This window comes from Rhododendron vialii, chromosome 4a, assembly GCF_030253575.1.
Source record: "Rhododendron vialii isolate Sample 1 chromosome 4a, ASM3025357v1".
NCBI classification, from domain to species: Eukaryota; Viridiplantae; Streptophyta; class Magnoliopsida; order Ericales; family Ericaceae; genus Rhododendron; species Rhododendron vialii.
Genome location: NC_080560.1, coordinates 13,273,425 through 13,290,066, shown reverse-complemented (window position 1 = coordinate 13,290,066; position 16,642 = coordinate 13,273,425). Strand labels below are relative to the sequence as shown.

The window sequence follows — 16,642 nt, the reverse complement described above, 5'->3', positions numbered from 1 at the left end:
ATGGCTTGCGGTTTAGCCGAGCCAATCCTGGGAGGAAGTCGCCGACGCAACCTACTGTTAGTAATTTATTTTAATCAACGGGTATCTGTAATCTTAACGTGGGGAGATTAATGAGTATTTAATATCATGGAGCTCGTAATATAATTGAGATAAGGACGGGAGTACAATTATAATTCTGTAGTGGGGTGAATTATAATTAGTAAAATAAGAAATAGAATCCTGGTGGGATTAAGTTTTCTTATTTACACTGGGAGCCCAGACTTATTACTCCTTAGGTCCCTATCGTAACCCTATATATACACGTTATGCTCTTTAGGTCAGGATAAATGTTTTTCTATTATTCAGTAAATAGAGGCAGGCTTAGAGAGAGCAAACAAATCACGAAAGAGTCCACACTTGGTTCGTGTTCTAGACGTGCAGGGAATACGATAGAAGATCGTAAGGTACGGTCGAGCAGTATTCGTGGTTTATAGCAAGACGTGCTATAACAAGTTCAACCAGCGTTCGTGTCGCAGGGAGTTGAGGTAGAACCCTAATTCCGCTTTATAGGGTTTTACAATTTTTGTTGTCTAATCTGTACGCGTCATTACTGGGTCTTGGGGATTCGGTTTCCTAACAGTGGTATCAGAGCAGGCTGTAATCACGCGTATGGATTAAACAGGCCATGTTGTCCGTAGGTTATAGAGGGTAGAACGTAGAACTGTGCTAACCCTTGTTTTGCAGCGTTCTTACCCAGCTATTATGGTCACATGATTTTTATTGGTTTTATGCGATTGGATCCCACGATAATTTTTTCGTGGTTATTGTTATTTATTGGGTACCACGATTATTTTTCGTGATTGTAATAATTAACGTAGCATGTGTTATTTATTGGGTGCCACGATTATTTTTCGTGGTTGTAATAATTAACGTAGCATGTGAACTCCAATGGAGGCATAAGATCGATATTTGTATGTTTCTATGATTGTTTGCATATGTGATAGTTTACCATATTGGAACAACATGGTAATATATGGCTTTTGACCTAGATCACGTTTTTTGCAAACTTAAAATTTTTGATAACCCTCACAAATTTTTTTTAAATAACTAAGTGGGAGAGGGAGTTTATTTTTATAAATCCCACGGTCTCCATTACTAGTATGTAGATGATGTAATTAATTTTGTGTGATGGTTTTAGAACCTTCCCCCCATCGGGCAAAATTAATTATGCCCTCATCGGTACAGACTTCCTTAAAGGATAGGTCTATGATGATTGTTGTGTGAATTACTACACCATCTGAGGTAATTCATAACGGAACAATGGGTCATGGGGCTAGGTAATGGTATACACTTAGCTGTAAATAATAGTATCCTCACCATCTGAGTCACTATTATTATTTATAGGACCGAAGTTATATTGGCTATTTAATTTTGCTTGGCACGGTATAGTGTCTAGATAGTAAAATTAAAAGGTTGTGCCTATCTACACGAATGATAAAGAGTAGAGACTTCCCATCGAGGCATGCTCTTCACGGTGTGTAGGGTTGCCAATGTTTTTCTTTTAACATGTGGTAGAGGGAACCAATATTAAAATGAAATTCAAAATTTTTATTGCCCTTCATAATTGATTGTTATGTTATTTGATTCTCAGATTAAAAAATGGGCTCTTTCAATCCACTTGCCATTATTCTCAAAGAAAATAAACTTACTGGACCAAACTATGTTGACTGGAAAAGAAACTTGAATATTGTGTTAACTGCTGAGGGCCACAAATATGTGCTTACTACGGCGTGCCCTCCTATACCTGAAGAAAATGCCACAGAACAGGAAGCAAAGCCTTATAAAGATTGGGTTAAGGCTGATGAGATGGCGCGGTGTTATATTTTGGCTTCTATGTCGAATATATTGCAACATCAGCATCAAGCTATGGAAACTGCTTCTGATATGATGCTGAACCTCAAAGAAATGTTTGGGGATCAGAATCGGGCAGCAAGGCTAGTTGCTATGAAAGAATTGGTGAGCATCACCCATGTTGAAGGGACCCCGGTTAGGGATCATGTTCTAAAGATGATAGCTCTTCTTAATGAACTAGAGATCCTTGGAGCTGAAATTGATGGGGAAACCTAGATCGATTTCGTTCTCAACTCACTGCAGTCTGAGAGTTTTAAGCAGTTTCGCCTGATTTATTCTATGAACAAAATGCATTTATCTTTGGCGGAACTTCTTAAGGAACTCCAAGCAGCTGAGGGTCTTTTGGTTGCGAAGAAACCACCATCAGTGCTAGTGGCTGAGAAGGCTTCTACTTCTAAGCCGAAAGGCAAGAAGAAGCAGAATAAGTCTCAGAAAAAGGTTGTGGAGGCAGTTCATGCGCCTCAAGGTGGAGTGAAAAAGCCTACGGGTAAGTGTTTTCACTGCAAGCAGAAAGGACACTGGAAGAAGGAATGTCCGATTTTTCTCAATAAAGTGAACAAACAAGGTAAATCTTTTTCACTAGTTGTTGAATCATGTTTAGCGGTGTTATCTACCAGTACCTGGTGTGTAGATACGGGAGCCACTAATCATGTTTGCAATTCATTGCAGGGGTTCCAGGAAACCAGAAGACTCAGTGATGGGGAGATTTATCTACATATGGAAAATGCTACGAGAGTGGCAGCAGTTGCAGTAGGAAATATTTTTTTAAATTTTAGTAGTAATAGGAGTTTAATTTTGAGAGATTGTCTTTATGTTCCTACTATTAGAAGAAACTTGGTTTTAGTTTCTAAGTTAATAAAGGATAGATATTTGGTTTATTTTAGTGATTCTGTGGTTATTAAGTTAAATAAACGTTTTATCTGTTCTGGTTCATTGGTGGATGATCTCTACATTATAAATCCTATATTTCCTACAGTGCAACTGCATGAATTGAATAATACTAATAATTTACCATGCAAGAGAAAAGAGCCTTCGAAATTGAACCAAACGTATCTTTGGCACTTACGTCTTGGTCATATTAATCTGAATAGGATTTCTAGACTGGTTAGAGATGGACCTTTAGGTTCATTAGAAGTTAAGGAACTTCCAGTCTGTGAATCATGTTTGGAAGGTAAGATGACCAAAAGGCCTTTTTCAGCAAAAGGATATAGAACCAAAGAGCCGTTAGAATTGGTTCACTCTGATTTGTGTGGGCCTATGAATATCCAAGTTAGAGGTGGTTTTGAGTACTTTGTCATTTTTATTGACGATTACTCAAGGTATGGATACATTTATTTGATGCACCGTAAGTCCGAATGCTTTGAGAAATTCAGGGAGTATAGGGCGGAAACGGAAAAGCGTTTGGGTAAATGTCTCAAGACACTACGATCTGATCGTGGTGGTGAATACCTCTTGGGAGAGTTTAGGGACTACTTGTCAGCTGAAGGGATTACATCCCAATTGTCAGCTCCAGGTATGCACAACAAAATGGTGTAGCAGAGAGAAGGAATAGGACTCTTATGGGTATGGTAAGATCAATGATGAGTTATTCAGATTTACCAATTTCGTTTTGGGGACATGCACTAGAAACAGCAGCGTATATTCTTAACTTGGTACCATCTAAGTCAGTACCATCTACACCCACAGAACTATGGATTGGGCGCAAACCTAGTCTCCAGCATGTTCGGGTTTGGGGTAGTCCAGCACATGTGCTGAATGGGAACGCAGATAAGTTGGAATCGAGAACAGAAGTTTGTTTGTTTGTGGGGTACCCTAGAGGAACGAGAGGTGGACTGTTTTATAGTCCTGAGGATAAGAAGGTCATTGTTAGCACTAATGCCCGGTTCTTAGAAGAGGACTATGTGATAGACCACAAACCCAGAAGTAAAATTGTTCTAGAAGAATTGAGAGGAGAGAGACCGGCACAAACTTCTTTACCACCAATAGTGCAGGAGGAAATGCCACAAGAGATATTTGTAGAGGCACCTATTGACACATCGGTACCTCGTCGTAGTGGGAGGGTTACTGTTCCACCCAGTCGGTATACGTTGTTGGGAGAGTTTTTTGAAATGATCCCTGATGATCAACATGCTGAACCCTGTAACTACAATGAGGCACTTCAAGATAAAGATGTGGAATTTTGGCAAAAGGCTATGAAATCAGAGATGGAGTCTATGTACTCTAATCGGGTTTGGGATCTTGTAGAACCACCTGAAGGGATTAAACCCATTGGGTGCAAGTGGATCTATAAGAAGAAGAGAGGGGTGGACGGGAAGGTGCATACCTTCAAAGCTAGGCTTGTTGCGAAAGGGTATACTCAGAAAGAAGGGATCTATTATGAGAAAACTTTTTCGCCAGTAGCCATGCTTAAGTCCATTCGGATTCTCTTATCCATTGCGGCTCATCTCGATTACGAGATTTGGCAAATGGATGCAAAGACCGCGTTCCTTAATGGAAATCTGGATGAGTGTATCTATATGGTGCAACCAGATGGATTCATAGCAAAAGGTCAGGAGCACATGTTGTGCAAGCTTAAGAAGTCTATTTATGGGCTTAAGCAGGCATCTAGATCTTGGAACATTCGTTTTGATCAAGCAATCAAGTCTTTTGGTTTTGATCAATGTCCGGATGAGTCATGTGTGTACAAGAAGCGCAACGGAAAAGTTGTACTGTTTTTAGTACTATATGTCGATGATATCCTGCTCATCGGAAACGGTGTGGGAGTGTTATCTTCAGTGAAAGTGTGGTTATCCGGCCAATTCGAAATGAAGGACTTGGGAGAAGCTGGTCACATCCTAGGGATTAAGCTTATACGAGATCGCAAGAACAGGATGTTGGGCTTATTACAAGCTACTTATATCGATGTCATTCTAGCCCGTTTTAGCATGCAAGATTCCAAGAAAGGGTTCCTCCCTTTTAGACATGGAATCAATCTATCCAAGGATCAGTGTCCTAAAACACCTGAAGAGATGGAGAAAATGAAGGCAGTTCCTTATGCCTCGGCAGTAGGAAGCCTTATGTATGCTATGTTGTGTACTAGACCTGATATTTGCTTTGTCGTTGGCATGGTTAGCAGATTTCAGTCTAATCCAGGGCAAGAACATTGGACTGCAGTGAAACATATACTCAAGTATCTGAAAAGAACTAGAGATCATATGTTGGTGTTCCAGTCAGATAGTCTGGTACCTCATGGGTACACAGACTCAGACTTCATGTCAGATAGGGATTCCAGAAAGTCTACCTCAGGATATGTGTTTACCTTGGGAGGTGGAGCTATAAGTTGGAGGAGTATCAAACAATCTTGCATTGCTGATTCTACCATGGAGGCAGAGTATGTGGCAGCTTCTGAAGCAGCCAAGGAGGCTGTTTGGCTTAGAAACTTTTTGTTGGATCTGGAAGTGGTCCCTTCAGTGCAATCAGCCATTACACTCTATTGTGACAATAGCGGTGCAGTTGCTAATTCGAAGAAGCCAAGGACTCACAAGAAGGGCAAACACATTGAGCGTAAGTATCATCTGATTCGAGAGATCGTACAGAGAGGTGATGTTGCTGTGACCAAGATTGCATCAGCGAATAACCTGGCAGATCCTTTTACGAAGAGCTTACCAGCTAAGACTTTTGATAGTCACGTAGAAGGAATGGGAGTGAGATGCATGGCAGTATGGTTTTGAGTCTTAGTGGGAGTTTGTTAGGAGATTATGTAAAAGTTATGTTTTTATATGATGGATTAATATTTAATTATTAATCAGTTTTATCCATTTTTGATGAGAATCTTTTATGGGCAATATTTGCATGATAATTTTGTATGTTGTGCATGTGTGTCTTTTATTCTACATAGTAGATAATCCAGTGTGTAGAGTACGGCTTACACACAGAAGATTGGATCATCGGTTCTTGTGGAATATAAGTTATGGTTCACAGTCTTAGATGGAATTTGACACACCATCGGTAGGACTGTAGCACAATATTTTAGTAGGTTTTTCTTGACTACAGGGAATGGTGTTAATTCCAACTCATTGTGCTAGTATACTTTGTGTGTATTGAACGGGACCGTATTGAGGTAATTGTCTTTATACTAACTTTATAAGACAATTGGAATCTCATGGTTATTATGAATGCTTATTCTCTTAATTCAAAGATAATTATTAGAAGTATATATTTAATGTTGTTGACTTTGATTCATTAAAGAGTGAGATCTTTGTACGGTCAATAGTCTCGGTGAATTGGGTAGCAACATTATGTATATGACAACTATTAATTATTAATGGAATCCACGTCCCGATAGGGATTGATGATACCCCTTGAGTAAGCTTATAAGTTTCGATTATGTCAAACCCTGCAGGTGGATATTTGTATCCGACATATCGAATAAGTTAAGCGGATAGTCTCAAGTTAAGATGTTGATTAACTGGGAGATTGTTAGTAATTTATTTTAATCAACGGGTATCTGTAATCTTAACATGGAGAGATTAATGAGTATTTAATATCATGGAGCTCGTAATATAATTGAGATAAGGACGGGAGTACAATTATAATTCTGTAGTGGGGTGAATTATAATTAGTGAAATAAGAAATAGAATCCTGGTGGGATTAAGTTTTCTTATTTACACTGGGAGCCCAGACTTATTACTCCTTAAGTCCCTATCGTAGCCCTATATATACACGTTATGCTCTTTAGGTCAGGATAAATGTTTTTCTATTATTCAGTAAATAGAGGCAGGCTTAGAGAGAGCAAACAGATCACGAAAGAGTCCACACTTGATTCGTGTTCTAGACGTGCAGGGAATACGATAGAAGATCGTAAGGTACGGTCGAGCAGTATTCGTGATTTATAGCAAGACGTGCTATAACAAGTTCAACCAGCGTTCGTGTCGCAGGGAGTTGAGGTAGAACCATAATCCCGCTTTATAGGGTTTTACAATTTTTGTTGTCTAATCTGTACGCGTCATTACTGGGTCTTGGGGATTCGGTTTCCTAACACCTACAACACCCACGGTAGGCGGCGAATCTTTCTTAAGGAGACTGTGGTATCACACAGGACTCGGTTCGATATTCAGGAAATTCAATTTGTATCTTGACTGTTTCAATCTGTTCTGTATTTGTATTTGTATTTTGTTTCGATTATGTAATTGTTACATTATCAATGAAATTGTTCTCTAAATTTTCTGTAAATGCCGAATTTTTCCCAACATAATTAAACTTCCATTTGCACGTCCAGATGTGAGATTATTTCCGTCTTCAATTCGCCATTCCCAGAATCTCATTACTCTTTCCATGTTACCACTTACCACGTATACGCACCAACATTCCATCACAAAGTCGACTGGTGAACAGGGACGGATCCAGGAATGTAGCCTAGTGGGGGCACTTGTTAAATATAATAGAGAAAGTTCATTTTTTTTTAGTCTACCATAGTAAGATCATACAAAATTAAGGCATACTTTAAGTTAAATTAGGTAAAAATGAGAACAAAATCTCATAAAAAATTTGAAAGTATACTTTTAAGTGATATTGACAAGTTTTAGAATGATTGAGTCATCGAGCTAGTTTTGTTAATATTTTATTTTGAAATATTTCTTTCATACTTTTAAAAATAAAGAGAATTAAAAAAGAATAGCTTCAAATAAACAAATAGATCATCAAACAACAAGTATAAATGTATCATACGATGAAATTTAAACATAAAACTAATTATATATATATATATATATATATATTTTCAAGATATATGCAAGTGTGTATATTTATATAGGGAAATGATAATGCCAAAATTAGTTTTGGTATTATCACTATCCTTTATATATTAGCACACTTTTATAATTATGCTAATTTATATAAAAATATTTTATTTTCAAGTGGGAGCACAAGTTCGAGTGGGGACACGTGCCTCCGCGTGACCCCCTTTGGGTCGGTTCCTGTGCAAATGTGTATATTTACATAGAGAAATGATAATGCCAAAACAAGTTTTGGCATTATTATTACCCTTTATATATTAACACACTTTTATAATTATGTTAATTTATACAAAAATATTTTAATTTCGAATGGAAACGCGCGTTCGAATGGGAAAACGTGCCCCGCATGACCCCTTTGGTTGGATCCGTCCCTGCCGGTGAAACATAGAACAAACACTTCTCTTATCCAACGAATGACGGAGTATTTGGAGTAGTACTTTTTGTGTCTGCATTTGATTGACATCCTGATTTCGAAATTTTAGAATCTCTTGGTATTGGGTCACAATAGAGAAATTCGTGAATTTTCTAATTCCGAGTTGGATGGTCTATTTTTGACCGAATCAAAAAGGAAAATGATTGAGGCGCGCATTGGCCTGGGGATAGCAACACCTCTATCGGGAAAAAAAAGAGAGACTAAAGTTGAGTTTCGCTAAATTTAAAAGTGCTTTTTGAGAGTTTCGTCTTTATTAAAAAATTGCTTTTATTAGTTTTGCACTAAATTTGTGTAGATTATTGATTATTCGTGTAGAATGAGTTATCCAAATAGTTTTGAAAATATCTACTATTAAACTGAAAAAGTGCAAAATTGGAACTTTTTAGTTTGAAAGTGTGATATTTTTTTAAAATATTTAAATAAAAACAAAAAATATTTAATTTTTTTGATTTTTCTTGTCAAAATAAATTAATAATTCATAAAATTTCGACGCAAAATTAAGAAAGACGATTTTTTTAAACACTTTTTGCTTATCCGAATCCAACCTAAAATGTGCTCACGAGACCAAGAGGGTGCGTGGGGAAATTAGTAGAGAAAAGCGGTAGTTGGGCTTTGGCGACCCGAGGGAGGAAGATGAAGACTCTAGTCATGGCTCCGTCCTCCGCACTCCACCGCTCCATTACTGCTACCTTTGCTCGCTCCATTAATGGCCTCAACAATTACAACACCACCATAACACAAAAAACCACTCTCTCTCCTCAATTTCGCCAATCCAATAAACCGCTCTCTCTCACTCCTCCCTCTCTCCTCCTCGCTATGGCCTCTTCTTCTTCCACTCAGTCCCCTCCTCAGGTCTCTCTCTGCACGTACATATTTGCACACCGTCGTTCATATCTAGGGTTTCAAAACTATACGGCTTAATCGCTACAATTGACGACATAATTTAATTTTCGTTTTAATCTGTTCATTGAAAACGTTTGTTGTATTCTATCGTTTGTATAGAGGTTTTCATCACCATTTTAGGCTTAATCGCTCTAATCAACGCGTTAATTTATTTTTGGTTCTGCATCTTTTGATTGAAAATGTTTGATTATGTACATAATCCTTCAAAATGGCCTGCGTTCGCGCTCGCTCTCAATCCTCGCACTCACTAATTTTAGTTGCGTGGGAGGTTTTTTAGGGGCACTCACGAATTTTAGTTGCGTGGGAGGTTTTTGAAGGACACTTTCACGCTCGCGCACCCGCACGCGCATTGTGTGTGACCTAGTGTACTACGGTTTATAGATAGGATTTCATGACAATTAGACTTAATCACATTGCCGGATTAATTTAGATTTCGTTTTAATCTGCTGATTGGAAATTTTTTTTTTTTTAGAACGCATCAGGTGCTGACGTTACTGCTGGTGATTTGAATGTATTTCAACTCATTCAATCTCATCAGGTACTTTGATTATACTCATAAGTCATAACTTGAGAAACAAGAGTGTAGTTGTTGGTGTTTTATTGGAAGCATGCTGGTTGTGATTGCAGGAAAAGGCTGCTAGGCTTCCTCCTGTTGAAGAAGTTCGAACCGTTCTCGATCACAGCTTGCGCGGCATGCTTTCTACTTTCTCTCAGGTTTTCCTTTCTCTTTCTCTTTTTCCTTTTTCTCCTCTTTGATACTTGACATTTATAGTTCTTGATTGATCATCTACTAAAAAATTCTTTAGTTTTCTACCTTGATTGGGAGGAATGGGGATTAATATTGCTTGACTTTGACCTGTGAGAGACTTTTTTCCTTTTAGTAGATGATTAGTGTTATTAGTCGAATCTAAATATTTTCAGATGCTGTTTTGAGTAGAAGTGTTGGCACATCTTGCGGTTACAACATGTAGGATTGCCCTGCCTCGCTCACTAACTTGTAAAGACATTTTGATTTTTTCCTCTCTGAATTTTATGTGATTAAATCCGATATATGTAATATTCTGTGGTCACTGGACAACATTGCTTAATTTACATTAAAGTATTGGTTACCTCTCGTTTCTTCATCAAGTTCATTATTTTCAAAGCTTATCGCAATTCCTTGTAATTTGCAGAAGCATGAGGGTTATCCATCTGGTTCAATGGTTGACTTTGCTTGTGATGCATATGGATCTCCAATATTAGCAGTCAGCAGCTTAGCAGTTCATACCAAGGTTCCCATGAAGTTGGAATTTTCTGATCATATGTATATGAAGAATTGCTAAAATGGCAGTCATCCAAAGAGATAACTCATTTTGTATGACTGTGAATTACCTCTTGGCGGCCAAAATATTCAATGCTATTCTTGCCAATTCTGATTAGCTGATTGCTAATAGAGATAAAAAATGGGGTTGTGCTCAATGCCCCTTGAAATAGGAATTTTTGTATTCTGATTATTGGGATTAGTTTTTGAGGTAATACTTGGCAGGCAAAGTAATTTAAAGAGATTCAGCCTGAATGAATGTGTATCCTAATGTAGTACTCAATGTTCTAAAAGTCGCTAGACGATAGTTGGGTAGTCGGCCAACTTCGAGCGATTAATCGAATTAATCGGCAATTAATCGTTGCATATTAATTAGTAATTGGCAATTAATCGTTAGTCGGACGACTTGGACCTAATCTGATATGCCCCGCCAGCGATTAATCGCCGATTAATTCTTTGTTTTAGAACACTGGTAGTACTTGATGACGTTGATTAATCAGAACTCAGAATATAGTACTCATGTAGTACTCCTTTAGCATAACTGCCCTGACCCTATTCTTTTTCCTCGTCATCATAGGACTGAAAACTTCGCAACAAAATACTTGCAACATATTCTTTTTAGAGTTCTTGTTTGGTTTTTAGCATATTCTTGTCTAGGACAAGTTAAGTAATTGATATTTTGTTCGTGTTGGCAGGACCTCTTAGCCAATTCGAAATGCTCATTGCTTGTAGCAAAAGATCCCGAGGATAGGACTGATTTAATTATAACCCTGCATGGTGATGCTATTTCTGTGAGTTGATAACTTTTGGTTGATGTATTGTATTATTCTTAATTGGGGTTTTGTTAATTTAGTGTGGAAAGCTTTCTCTCCTGTTGACCTCTATTGGGAAACTATATTTCTAATTTTCTGAGTCAATGAAATATGCAGGTTTCTGAAACAGAGAGAGAAGCTATTCGTACTGCATACTTGGCAAGGCATCCCAATGCATTATGGGTAACTTTGTGTCACTTGTTCCTTAACATGCACAACTTAATTTTCTCTGTATTCATGTAGAAAAACTAAGACCTTTTCTAATCTGAAGGTTGATTTCGGAGACTTTCAATTTCTGCGTATTGAACCCAAAGTTGTACGATATGTGTCTGGGGTTGCTACAGCTTCATTGGGTTCAGGAGGTTTGTGTATGACCCAATAAAGTTTATCTTATTTTGTGTTTTTCCTAAATGTATACGGAAACCACTATAAGTGTTTGAAATAGAAAAGTACAAATTTCCTGTTTTCTTGTGCTATGTTTTTTTGGGTGCAAGGGAAATTGGTTTCTTGGGCTATTGCTGCTGAATGATATGCAACTTTATGCGTTTTTCCAGTGTTTTGAAAATAGGGTTGTGGTCTTGTGAATTTCTTCTTACTTCCACTTTCTGCTTTTTATTCCTACTTTCAGAGTTCAGCAAAGAGGAATATAGAGCTGCAAAAGTTGATCCTATATATCAGTTTTCTAAGCCTATAGCGGTATAAGATGAAAAAATAATGGATTTTCTTTTCCCAGTAAATATTTCTTTTGTTTATCGCATTTCTTAGTCTCTGACATATTTGTTGTTGGCAGTCCCACATGAATAAAGATCACGCAGAGGATACAAAAGCTATTGTGCAACACTCAACGTCAATTCCGGTAATCAGGGATACTCCTGTAAATAGCTCATTTTCGTAAGAGAAGCAACTGGTAGAGCTTCTCTCCTTATCAAACTCAGTCAAACCTGTACTATCAACATGGATGGAACGAGGAAAAGTAATTGAATGGTTGATGTTTCCAAATCCAGTTCTCTAACGTAGGTGCATAGGAGGGGGTTTGAGGATTAATATGGTGATAAACATGAGAAAGCGAGGGAAAATATTTTCTTTACAATCTGGAGGCCTAATCAGCTTGTGAGTTTGCAGTTTGAATGCATTTTATGATAGTTGTGTCGTATTATAACACGTGACTAGAACGAATGGAACCAATTTTTCAGCGTTTAGCTTTTTATCAACTTTTTACCGACCCTTGCCGTACTTGCTGATCCAGGATCTGTATGAGAATGGATGGTGGCTTCAAAGATCCTCTCCTTTTTCACAGACTAACTTAAAATGCAGGAATTATTTTTATTGCTAGTTACTTAAGATAGTCAGCTTTTGTCAACTTTTACTGCTATTGGGTAGCACCGTAGCATCACTATACCGAATGGAATCAACTTTACAGTCTTTAGTTTTTTTATCAACTCTTTACCAACCCTGGCAGTACTTACTGATCCATAGCGAATGGAACCAACTTTACAAACTAGCTTTTAATCAACTCTTTACCAACCCTGGCAGTACTTACTGATCCAGGATCTGTTTTAGAATGAATGGTACCTTCAAAGATCCCCTCCTTTTCCACAAACTAACTTAAAATGCAGGATTTTTTTTATAGTGGTAATTACTTGAGATTGTCATCTTTTGCCAACAAGGTTGGTGTCGACTCTCGAGAACTTGTCTTTCATCTACTGATGTTTACTCGCTACTGGTGGAAAATGTTTTGTTTATTTCTGTTTGTGTGCATAACTTGTAGCAGAACTGTAGAAAATGTTGCTGCAATGAACTTGTCGAAGCTATGACCCGACTACACTAAGTAGCATGGATAAGGATACGAGATACAGATACGACACGATAAGGATACGCGATTTTTCCAAAAAGTAGGATACAATACGTTGAATATAAATATAAATAAAAATAATATTCCATTGGTGACTAAAGTTATCCATTACACAGCAAGATGAGAGAAGAGACACGAATGGATTCAATATACTGTTATAAAAAAATAAATAAATCAGACGACAACAGTCACTAATATATATACAGCGTTGTGTGTGTGTATATATATATGTGTGTGTGTATGTATTTATGTATGTATGTATATGCTACACAGCAAGATGAGAGAGAGAAGAGACAGACGAGAGAGAGAGAGAGAGAGAGAGAGAGAGAGAGAGAGAGAGAGAGAGAGAGAGAGAGAGAGAGAGAGAGATGAGAGACACAGAGATGGATCGCTTTCTTCCCCCTTTTCGTTTTTGCCTTTTCTTTTCTTTTCGTTTCTTCCTTTTCTCGTCAGTGAGATGAAATAAAAGATATATAGCCCTAATTACAGTTCAAACCCATTTGTTTTAAGTAATAACAAATTTGCCCCCAAACGTATCCGAAATGTATCCTGTCGTGTCTGAACGTATCCAAAACGTATCGGGACACCAAAAAATAAATTTGAAAACCGGATACTTTAAAAAACGTATCGGATACGTATCCGGAGCGTATCCGTATCCGATACGCGTACGGTACGTGATACGAAGGCCAAAACAGAGTATCCGTGCTTCATAGCGACTGCATATAAGCAGAATTGACTCACTTTCTAGGATTCACTTTATGCCATTTTGTAGGTGGACTTTGCTCAACTGCTGGATGTGGATAGTCTTGGTTTCTATGTTAAGGTAATGCTATACACCATTAACAATTCTATGTTATTATTATTTTTTTTTGTGTGGATAATACCTTGTATGTTTTGAACTTTTAGGCTTTTAGCGGTTGGACTGCTGATGTACCTAGTTGAATAATTTACTGGGTTGAAGCTTTTTCTTTTCTAAGTTGGAACGGGAATAAGACGAAGTGAAAATGTCTTAAAAATACGCATCTCTCAATTTGTAAGGAAAATTGTGGGATTGGTCAAGATTTTATATTTACTCATGAGTTTGTTGGCTTTGCTTCTTTTCACCATCTCTTGTCCAGTTTTTCCTAATGGAGAACAAATGGTCTTTTCTAAGAGATGGGAAATTGGACTGCTGGGCTATGTCTGTCTTTTGTTTTCTTGTTGAGACTGTGAAAAGGCTCATTCACGCATAACATTTTATTCTATTTCTAGGCTGGCTGTCAAGGGGATACTTTCAAGCTACGAGTTCCCTTCCCTAGACGTGCGGCAGACAGAAAGTAAGTTCAAATGATATTGATATATCATGAAAAAACATTTGAAAAATTGGTTCCTAAATTAAGCTCTTGTTTTCTACGTGAATCTAGCTGTTGGGCTTTTATGTAGCCATTTTAAGTTTTTCTATTGGTTCAATAATTTCGATGCCTATATCCAGCCTTTTAGTTGGTGGGTACTCCACAGTCCCATAGATTAGTAATAGCCCCATGCCTTCCTAATGTGAGGCTATAGATGCAGCCATAAAAGGTTTTGGGCAAGGCGGTTCCAATAGTACTATCTTATCATAGATTGGGTAGTCAATTATGTCTTCCACTGCGAAGTAATAATAATGGTTTTCCAAACAAATGAAGAGTAAATTGTGCAAAGTAAGGTAGGTTTTGGGCTCAATACGTAATAACACTGCAAAAGATAGAAACAGAGTGATACCGGGAGAACCTACTAAAGGTCAAACAAAACAATTATCGTACTTATCACGGTCCTGGTAAGTCTGCTCAAAATGTGTTGGTAGAAAGCAGTGCAACTCTAGAGTCTAGACTCGCTAATCCCACTTGCCAGCTTGAATCAGGTTGCAAGGATCCATTTCGGTATCTCTGTAAGGCATTGATGCCCTTGATTACCTCCTTTCCATATTACTTTCTCTGTTTTGTTTATGGTAACCCTATGACTAATGAATTATGCTCATGGATCCATTTTGTTTGTGAAAATATTGTACATTAGTAACAGTGTAACTAATGTGGCTGGAATTTGAACATTTTCATTGCTTCATCTGGGAAAACCAAAAGAGCGACTTGGTTGCAGCCTGCTGTGAACTTTCAGCATTCTTACTTACACAGCCTAATGCACTGATGCTCAGATTTGAAATCACAATGTTAAATGGAGTTTGACTTCTTTGATTTCGACTTTCACAGAGATGTGAAGACTCTCATAGTTGAAATGCTTCAAGCTGCAAAAGCTTAGATTATTTGTCTGCTTCTATTGAAGAATGAAGAGGTACGGTTAAAATACGCAGTTTAGTTGTCTTGCATTCATTTGCCATATATCTCATGTTCTGGTCTTTTTCTGCTTCTTGTGGTGTTATCGTCAATTGACTGTTGAACTATACATGTGAACTCCACCAGACATTTGTGGTTGAAGTGAGGGAAACTCATTAAGGTTGGAGTAGAACATAAAAGGACCATTCTAACACCGTACTTTCAACTATACCCCCTTGATGTGCCACTTTGTAACTCAATAGTCAATTCAATACCCTGACTGATTTTTAATAAAATCTTTTTTGCTCTTCCAAAAAAAAAAAAAAAAAACTCCCTGTTTTATGCATATTGCATAGTAAGGTATATCTTTTGTCGGGATTTCTCAAGATTATTCAAAATAAGCAGAACATTATGGGCGACAAAACGTACAGACTGATCTTTTAGTCCTTTATTTTGTTTGTGACATTTTTTAGATGACATATCAGCTTTTCTTTCTGCCACATTATTTGTTTCTTCGTTTTCTTTAGTCCTTTATTTTGTTTGTGACATTTTTTAGATGACATATCAGCTCTTCTTTCTGCCACATTATTTGTTTCTTCGTTTTCTTGTTCTTTAATTATTCCTTTAGTCTTGTGATATAGCAATTCTAAGACGTGCTCTTGAATTCTCTGTTCCTCTGGCTTCACAACTTTGTGTTGTTTTGAGTTTTTCCCGATCCATCAAGGATATTTTGTGTGCAGTCATCCATTGTCTTCCTGATATGTTTTATTATCCTGATCCTGGTTTTTGGCAATTCAATCATATGGGTCCCGATCCATGGGCGTCTGAGTGGGTTTAGAACTTAAAGCGTAACATAAGTTCCACATTTACATATGCTGTGTTTTTTCATTCATAGAAATCGCATGTGCTGCGTGAAGAATCATAAATAACACAATTTTACTTGCCTCTGTTTTTCTTTCTGCAGGAACCATGGAAGCATAAAAAAAAAAATCACATTTTCTCTCTTTTACTCGACAAGTACAATCATACGGAAACAACATATTAACAGGATGAACCTACTTAAACTGTCGGCATGTGGGATGGAGATTTGGCATGTAACTGTATATCTTTGTGGATCTTCCTTTGTGCAGTATTAAAACAAGTTCTTGATGTAAAAATGGTGTATTACCGATTTTGGTGTTTGGGAAAGATGAAAAGTCTGTAATGCTTATATTGAATCCAAAGAGTCTTACCCAAAATTTACTTAATTTGAGCTGTTTTTTTTATTTTCCAATTTTTTTTTTAATTGGCTTTTTACCAATTGCTATTCTTTCATATTATTTGTTGAGAGCATCTCCAACCCAATTCTTCATTTTGAAGGACCAAAATATCATTGTTTATTCAAATAGTAATT

At 37.3% G+C, this 16,642-nt stretch overlaps 1 protein-coding gene and 1 long non-coding RNA gene across 2 annotated transcripts; one reads left to right on the top strand and one right to left on the bottom strand.

Annotated features, from left to right (window-relative positions):
* Positions 1-8,647: 8,647 nt before the first annotated feature.
* LOC131324439 (uncharacterized) lies at positions 8,648-16,522 on the top strand. The gene is made up of 13 exons (XM_058356402.1): positions 8,648-8,949; positions 9,473-9,538; positions 9,628-9,714; positions 10,173-10,271; positions 10,996-11,091; positions 11,230-11,295; positions 11,384-11,474; positions 11,741-11,808; positions 11,903-11,968; positions 13,737-13,787; positions 14,216-14,280; positions 15,187-15,268; positions 16,214-16,522. Exons 1-12 carry the CDS (start codon positions 8,731-8,733, stop codon positions 15,233-15,235), a joined length of 1,023 nt encoding a protein of 340 aa, XP_058212385.1. The 5' UTR covers positions 8,648-8,730; the 3' UTR covers positions 15,236-15,268; positions 16,214-16,522.
* Positions 12,516-13,327, bottom strand: LOC131324440 (uncharacterized). Its single transcript, XR_009199352.1, has 2 exons — positions 12,627-13,327; positions 12,516-12,551 (listed from the first exon to the last, which is right to left on the bottom strand). It is a non-coding gene; the product is annotated as an uncharacterized LOC131324440 (long non-coding RNA).
* Positions 16,523-16,642: the final 120 nt, after the last annotated feature.

Excerpts from the sequence above, each read along its gene's own strand:
- LOC131324439 (XM_058356402.1), top strand. The coding sequence starts at position 8,731 with ATGAAGACTCTAGTCATGGCTCCGTCCTCCGCACTCCACCGCTCCATT. Across the intron at positions 13,788-14,215 it reads GTCTTGGTTTCTATGTTAAG|GCTGGCTGTCAAGGGGATAC; the intron begins GTAATGCTATAC and ends TTCTATTTCTAG. Across the intron at positions 14,281-15,186 it reads AGACGTGCGGCAGACAGAAA|AGATGTGAAGACTCTCATAG; the intron begins GTAAGTTCAAAT and ends CGACTTTCACAG.